General features: G+C 49.9%; 1 protein-coding gene across 1 annotated transcript; it reads right to left on the bottom strand.

Moving 5' to 3' along the window:
* Window positions 1-7,381: 7,381 nt before the first annotated feature.
* LOC124167672 lies at window positions 7,382-8,158 on the bottom strand. Its single transcript, XM_046545656.1, has one exon. It carries the CDS (start codon window positions 8,156-8,158, stop codon window positions 7,382-7,384), a length of 777 nt encoding a protein of 258 aa, XP_046401612.1.
* Between the last annotated feature and the right edge of the window lie 367 nt (window positions 8,159-8,525).

The following is an 8,525-nucleotide window of genomic DNA, read 5'->3' as shown; positions in this document are numbered from 1 at the left end:
TCCATGAAGGTCTTGGTTCAAATCCTGGCGGTGGTGGAGATATTCCAGAGACCTTATTTGAGGGCAATTCTTGCACGGCACTCTTTCCATCAATTTAAGCCGTGATCCCAATGTCGTTTTGAGTGCACGCCAAAGTTGACGCCGGGTTTTCCTCCACATTTCCCTTCCCACCCTTACCTCATGAAGCCAATGACTTTTGATGGCGATCTCCTAATACCACTGCCAAATGCTCGGTGAGACTCGGCTGTCAAAGGTGTTGCTCAATCCCTTGAGTATCTTTTCATGCACTTCCACAGCTTTCCAGCTTTTTTTGTGGACTATTTTCGTGTGGAAGATAAAATAACCCATAAAAAAGCTTGCGGGATGATAAAGAGGCAGCAATAGTAGCAAAAAAAGTCACCTCTCCTTAGTTTTATGTTATAAAAGGAGGAGTGGGAAGGACGAGGGTGTTGGGAAAATGACCCCAAGTCCGAAATAACGAGTCAATTTGTCCGCCTCACTCTCACGTGAATGCAAGCAAAGGCAGAGTCCGAAAGAAAAGATTTAAAAGGGGAGAATTCTCTTATATTTATGCGATGAGCCACGCCCACTCACCACGGCGCTATCCGCCTTACTCGCGATCTTCCCTTCCTGAGTCCAAGCAAGAGTCCCCCTTGTTCTAACTCCAGGGAGGAAAGGAGGAAGGAAGAAAGAAATCTCAGTCACACACACACACACACTCACACACAACCTGCTCCCGTTACGCAGTGCAGCATCCATTGTCCACAGGGAAAGGGCTCGAGTTTCCTCTCGTAGGGGGTCTCCAGCGAGATGTAGAAAGGGACTGAGAAATGGAGATGGAAGGAAGGAGATGGAAATAATAATGGAAACAAAGGAGAAGGCGATGAGAGAATGGAAGGAAAGGAGAGAGTTGAAGAAAGAAAGGTCCAAGTACGAGTCCTTGTCTCACCCACCTCACCTCACTCACCAAACCAACCATTCCATTTTCCGCACTTACTTCATTTCTTTCTTTCTTTTTTAAAAAAAAGACTACTCGTCGCCCTTCGCCGTCGTTAACCTTTTAATTGCTTCCCTCTCTCTCCCATTCTATCCCTCAACTGAACGCTTGTTTCCTCCCTTTATCAAAAGCGGTCGATGGAGAGTTCCTCTCGGACCCTTCACTCCCATTTCGGCTGGCATTTATTCAAACGAAGAGAGGGAATGTCTTTCTCCGGTGATACGCATAATGCACAGAAAAAACAACAGAAGATAGAAGGGCGAAATATGAAAATAAACAAAAGATTGTCCCGTGTATGGCGAAGTTTATGTCTCCGACTTCGTTTGAAGAAGCAGGGAAGGAGAAATGATGGGAAGGGAACAGAGCGAATTAAAAATTGAATAAATAAACATGGCGAGTTAGCAGCGCGGTAATATGATGAGATTTTCTTCTCCTCAATCTTTTGTTCCTCAGAGAAGGGAGATATGTTTCTTGAGTGCACAACTCCCACGCCCCCAATGGACCTCGGCGACGACTGCAATTACTTGCTCTGACGGGCGATTTCCGCAACAGGGGCGAACGCAGCGCCCCGCGCGAGTGGGCGGCAGTGTGGTGAACCTTGCTTGAATTGCTGCTTTCAACTGGATCTCATTTTACGAGTTTGGAAAGACTTGAGAGATAGACCGCGCTCTCTCGTCATTGTTTTTCTTTCATAAGGTTATTTATTTTTCGAATTATGGTCAGGTCTTGTTAGAAGCAGGTCTCGTTTAAGAACAAAGTTTCGTATTATGGAGAGAAAGAGGCTGCTGGCTTGCAAACAAAGCGAATCTTTCTTTTTTTTATTGTTACGGCAAAGTCATTATTCTTGCTTCGAAGCGAATGAAAACGGTTTAATTTCCAAGAATTCGCTTAACTCGATGCGAATGAGTAAAAATACTGAGATTGAAGTGCACAAAAGACGCCGAGTGGAACATGAGTGACTCTTCACTTTACAATCGCAACTGGGTAAGCGTTTCTAATGTTCTATAAGTAAAAATTGAAATGTTTTTCCTTCTTTGAGGCCGTAAATTAAGTAAAATGGGCGAATATCTGTCCTGCGTTTAGTTTACGTCGTTGCTGCGTCGCTGATTTTATATTTATTATTTATTATTCATTACTTCATTATTTTCTCTCAGATATTTGGGACATCAAAACCTTTATGATTCCTATTTCACCGGAATGCATACGCACAATATAGTTAAGCGTTTTCGAGGAGAAATATGATATTATCAAGGAATAAATTTACAATACACGTATCAAAGAGCACGAAGCGTGTTTTGAAAACATCTATCCCTCTTCGCTGTCAGCCAAGCATTTGTTCGAGGAAAATTACCTCAGTGCTTATGAACTTGAGATCCCTCATGTGGAAAAGAAGAGTCCTAAGCCTGATGCAATAGAATAATCCAAAGAAATTCTCAACACTGTTAGCAGTGACAAAGGAAAATTACTCAGTGACCATGGGCAGAGTTCAGAGTTTGGGGGGCAGCAATCTTTCAAGGGGCTTGGGGGATATTGCATACTTCCCAGTGAAACGTGGGGGGGTTCCTTTCCCTGGAAAATTTGTTAAAATTAGCCTCAGAATACCGAATTTTAATTGCTATCCAAGACTAAAATATTTTGGACATTTTTACAGGCTTTGTACATTTTTAGGACCAAGTACCATTTATGTTTGGGGGGGTGGGGTGGGAAGGCGGCTCCCTTGGTCCCCCTCAAAACTCCGCCCATGTCAGGGACGTTTCCCCTTATTACTTACACTCCCGCTTCGCCACCCTCCCCCACTAGCGATATCTAGTCACTCACACATGCACACCACACCCAGCTTCCAGCACTTGCTGCAAATTTCTCCTCCTACTCCATCTTGCCACTCATCACTACTTTATTACGCGCCGAATATGAAAGATATTTCCCTAAAGTTGCATTTTAAACGCCTCTTTCCTTAACAAGACATTCCCCAGCCTCCTTATATCCTTCTGCCCCCAGTGACCTAGCGTATTTGAAGTCCTGGTTACACGGTACATTAACATGCACGAGTTAATGTCTGTTTGCGTGAATGACTTTTGTGGACCGGAACGGAACATGAACGAATGCATGAACGAAGTTAGAACAGGTTCTATTTTCCGTTTATGCGTTCGCACAAGTTGGGTGGTTACACGGTGCATTTTCGTGTTCATTCACGCGTTCATACATATAGACATTAACTTGTACAAGTTTCTTGTAACCAGGCCTTTAGTGTTGGTTTTTCCAATATGTGCACCAGATAATGTCGCACCACTACGAAACCGGTCATGTCAAATAAATTACGTAATGCTTGCAAAGTTATTATATTTAATGATAAATTTGATGCTAGATCAATGCGTTTTAAATAATAAAATAATCGCTAGATATTTATTTACAGTGTCAAAAGGGAAAAATCTACATCCACATAATACCCCGCAAGCCGCCTAAAAGGCAGGGGGTGTTAGGACACAAACCGTTTACAGCTAAAAAAAAATGAAGTGCTCTAACGAGGTTGGGACTAGCGTTTATTAAAGTCCTTTATGGTTCGGGGGAAAAAAGCGAATTCCCATATCTATCCATTCGGCAAAACATCTCTCTTAATTTATCGCTTCTATCGGACCTGGAAATAGTGTGGCTCTAATATTATGTTCTCTGTGTCGCTCTTAAAGATATCCATTCTCAATTGTTCAAACAATCTAAGCCTAGCGCGCAGCCTCCGAGTCTCCAGCGGCTCCCAGCCTGATTCGCTTAACATCTGGTGTAGGATAAGTAATTTCGTTCGCTCGCGGAGGTGATAGTAACACACAGGCACGATTTACTATATTTTATTTGGTCGGTTAAACTGTACAAAAAAGACCAGCGTTTCGATGTAGCACCGACGGGCGTAACAAGCGACTTCGATGACTGGGCCAGACTGACTGGTGCACAACTCCTTCACGAGCAACTCCCTCGGGAACTTGCGCGCATCGCTTCGCCGCTGTTTTCCGGGGAGTTCCATGGACGTCCGCAGAGGGCGCGCGGTGCGCCGTTGCGAGTCGGAACATCTCCGTTATATTTCCGTGCAATCGCCACATCATTCCCCTTCCAGCATTCAAACCTGCGTAGATAAATAAACGAGAGAAGAAAAAAAATACGAAAATATTATGTTATGTAATCCGCCAGGTGCGTTGGAAAACGCACGCGCCGTCCAGATCTGGTGGTCCTCGGCGCGGGAGGCGGTGGTGGCTGGTCCGCGGCATCGCGTCGTACAGGGGCGGGTCTGGGCTGAATCATGCGGTCCTCTGTTGACGGTCGGGGTGTCCGACCGGCGGCCTCGGGTCTTCCACGGGTAGGCTCTGGAAGAACGAAGAGATCGCTGTCCTCGATCGTCGCGTCGGCTCCGCTTACCGCATCCTTGTTGACAACGAACGCTGGCTTGAGGCGATTGATGGCCACCCAAATGTCGCACCCCCTTATGCGGAAAAGGTAGTCTTTCTCCCGACGTTGCAAAACCTGAAAAGGACCGTCATAGGGAGGAAGCAGCGACTTGTGCGCGCCGTCGCTCCTCACGAAGACGCTAGGAGAGGAAGGGAGATCTTTAAAAATAAATGTTATCTTGCTCCGGTGCTGGGTGGCTGGCGTTGGACTGATCCTCCGGATGTGTGCTCGAAGCTGAACCAAAAATTCCGTCTGATCCTCCATGGTAGTGTGTGGGGACGGGCACAGAAACTCCCCAGGGAGTCTCAGCGGCTCGCCGAAGACCATTTCGGCTGCAGTGCAGGCGATGTCGTCCTTCCAACTGGCGCGGATTCCGAGGAGGATGCCGGGTAGAATGTCGACCCAGCTGAGGGTGCTGTGGCAACGGATGGTTGCCTTCAATTGCCTGTGAAAGTGTTCCACCATTCCGTTGGCCGCCGGGTTGTACGCTGCAGTACGGAAATGGGTGGCGCCGCACAAGCGCGACAGCTGATTAAACAACCGGCTCTCAAACTGTCGCCCCTGGTCCGTAGTTATGCGGGACGGAGTCCCGTAGCGGGCGATCCACCCCAGGAAGAAGGCTCTGGCCACAGTTTCGGCGGTGATGTCCTGCAGTGGAATGGCCTCTGGCCACCGCGTAAAGCGGTCGATTACTGTTAGGCAGTTTTTTATAACCTCAGGAAAAGGGGAGGGGGCCCACAATGTCCAGGTGTATATGTTCAAAACGCGACCGGGGAACGCTGAATTTCCCAACTGGTGACGTCACGTGACGCGTCACCTTTGAACGCTGGCAGGAAACACACTCACGCGCCCAATTGTGGCAGTCTTTTTTAGCGATGGCCACACAAAACGTTCCGATACGAGCTTGGCCGATGCCTTAATGCCGGGATGGCTGAGGGAGTGTAGTGATTCAAACACCTGCCTCCGCAAAGCACTCGGCACGAACGGGCGTGCAGTAGAGGTTGAAATGTCGCAATACACTTCCATTCCGGTATCGGGGAGAGATATTTTCCGAAACACAAGGGAGGAGTTACTGTCGTCTATGAGGGCTTTCAACTCGGGATCATCCTCCTGAGCAGAAGCGAGGGTAGAATGGGGCACCGCGGCGGAGACTTCCTCCACCCGCGACAAGGCGTCCGCGACGACGTTTTCAGCCCCGGCCACATGACGAATGTCCGTCGTGAACTGAGAAATAAAGTCTAAATAGCGGAACTGCCTGGGGGTGCACTTGTCACTCTTTTGACGGAAGGCATAAACTAATGGTTTATGGTCCGTTAACGCTGTAAATGGTCTGCCCTCGACCATATGCCGAAAGTGGCGGATAGCTCTGTAAATAGCCATTAACTCACGGTCGTAAGCGCTGTATTTTTTTCAGCGGAGGAAAGCTTAGATGAGAAGAACCCCAATGGCTGCCACCCACCACCAAGGCGTTGTTGAAGGACGGCGCCGATGGCGACGTCGGAGGCGTCAGATACAATTGCGAGAGGAGCAGAGGGATCCGGGAAAGCTAAAACAGCTGCTTGTGAAAGGCTTTCCTTGCAGTCGGTGAACGCCTTCCGCCTCTCGGGGTTCCACTCGACGGGATGTTTACCTTTCACTTTCTCCGTGTGGGCGCGCTATGGAGGGGAGCTTGCAAGGTGGCCGCGTTGGGAATAAACCTGCGATAGAAGTTTATCATGCCTAAGAATCGTCGAAGCTCCTTCACTGAGTATGGTTCGGGGAAACTATGGATAGCTGATACCTTATCTTCCTGCGGGCGGATTCCATTTTCAGTGACTAAGTGGCCCAAAAATTGCACTTCAGGGACACCTAAGACACATTTCGAAGAGTTGATAAGTATGCCGTACTTCTCGCATCGAGTGAAAAGCTAACGGAGCTGTGTGACGTGTTCTTCCTCGGTCGCAGATGCCACTAGCACATCGTCAATGCATACACAACAAAAATCCAGACCCCTCACTACCTCGTCCATGAACCGCTGAAAAGTCTGAGCGGCGCTTTTGAGCCCAAACGACATCTGGGGGAACTCAAACAACCCGAAGGGTGTTGTCACAGCTGTTTTCGGGACGTCGGGGGGATTGATAGGGATTTCATGATATGCACGTACTAGATCGATTGTAGAGAAGATCTTCTTACCCTGCAAAGCCTGCGAGAAGTCCTGGATATGCGGGACGGGGTAGCGGTCACTGGTAGTACGTGAATTGAGGGCACGATAATCCCCGCATGGTCGCCACTCACCGGTTTCTTCGTCACGAGGTGAAGTGGAGAAGACCAAGCACTTTTGGATGGCCGCACTATCCCCAATCTTAGCATTTCGTCGAACTCGCGCTTGGCGGCGGCCAACGTGTCCGGGGCGAGCCGCCGAGGCTTACATGTCACCGGTGGACCAGGGGTGGTGTGTAGAAAATGTACCATGTGATGAACACTGGGTTTGGGGTATCCTGCGGGTCGTGTTATTTCGGGGTACTCACGTAGGAGAGCGTAATACGGGCCGTCACCACTGATTGCTTTCACACTTTCGCCAAAAGATGCCATCACGCGACCATGGGCGGATAGCGTCGTAAAGAGATCCACCAAACACTTGTTCCGCACATCAACCAACAACCCGTAATGCTTTAAAAAATCGGCGCCAATTATTGGTTGGGACACGTCGGCGACGACGAATCGCCATGTAAAGTCGCGGCGGAGTCCTATTTTCAGGGTCAATGAGACCCAGCCATACGTATTTATGGTGGAGTTTTTGGCAGCGCACAATTCATAAGTCGTTCGTACGCGGGGGCCCTTCACTAGTCTCCGGGGGAATACACATAGATCGGACCCGGTGTCCACAAGGAAACACTGGTGAGATGACCGGTCGGTTATAAACAGGCGGCAGGTTTTGGGGGCAGGATTCGGCGGCCGCATCGACCGAACGCCCTAAGGGTTTTCCTGCGGTGATGGCCTGTACGAGCAAAGCTCCCTGCACTTGCTCGCCCTGGCACCGAAACGGCGATGGTGCCAGCACAGGCGATCGTCGGTTGAGTGCGGGGAACTGTTGCGGGAGCTCCTCCGGCTGCTGCCGCGGGACCTTCCTCGGGAACGTGAGCGTGCGTCACAGGCTGCGGAGAGGGCGGCGACTTGCCGGGTCAGGTCCTCCACTCGCTGGAGTAATGTGGCCATCAGGGGGTCGCTGGCTGAAGCGGTCATGACCTGAGTAACTTCAAATACCCTGTCAGACAATTCCGCCAACTTATCAAGGGGCATACCTTCTTGGGTGGTCAATATTGGCGGAAGGTGGGCGGGCAGTCGGGCGATCCACAGCGTACGGAGGAATTCGTCTGGGACGGACGTCCCGGCGAGGCTCCTTAGATGCCGGAGGAACTGCGCGGTCTTCCGGTCCCCCATTTCTTCTCTTTCTATGAGCTGCCGGATCCTCTGCTCCCGCGACGCGGAGAGTCGCTTAATAAGTTCCTCCTTTAAGCGCGCGTACTTCCCTTCAGCAGGAGGGTTAGTAATGACGTCTTCCACCTCGGCCGCGTACGCGTGGTCCAAATTACTGACGACGTGCCAAAACTTGCTTTCGTCGTCCGTAATTCCGTTCGTTCTAAAGAGCCCGTCGAGCTGCGCGAACCATAGGGCCGGTTTATCAGGCCAGAACGCAGTTACGCGCATGGCGATGCGGTTTCCAGCCATCGAAACTGCGTCCGTCGTCATGGCCGCTTCAAGATGTCCGACTCGTGCACACGTGGTCTGCGGAATCACACTTCGCCGATCACGTCGGGGTCACCACTTTGTAGGATAAGTACTTTCGTACGCTCGCGGAGGTGATAGTAACACACAGGCACGATTTACTATATTTTATTTGGTCGGTTAAACTGTACAAAAAAGACCAGCGTTTCGATGTAGCACCGACGGGCGTAACAAGCGACTTCGATGACTGGGCCAGACTGACTGGTGCACAACTCCTTCGAAAGAGCAACTCCCTCGGGAACTTGCGCGCATCGCTTCGCCGCTGTTTTCCGGGGAGTTCCATGGACGTCCGCAGAGGGCGCGCGGTGCGCCGTTGCGAGTCGGAACATCT

Source organism: Ischnura elegans, chromosome 11 (assembly GCF_921293095.1).
Source record: "Ischnura elegans chromosome 11, ioIscEleg1.1, whole genome shotgun sequence".
NCBI lineage: Eukaryota > Metazoa > Arthropoda > Insecta > Odonata > Coenagrionidae > Ischnura > Ischnura elegans.
This window is presented reverse-complemented; position numbering and strand designations above follow the sequence as displayed.

Bases quoted from the DNA above. Each gene is read 5' to 3' on its own strand.
- LOC124167672 (XM_046545656.1), bottom strand. From the start codon at position 8,158: ATGACGACGGACGCAGTTTCGATGGCTGGAAACCGCATCGCCATGCGC.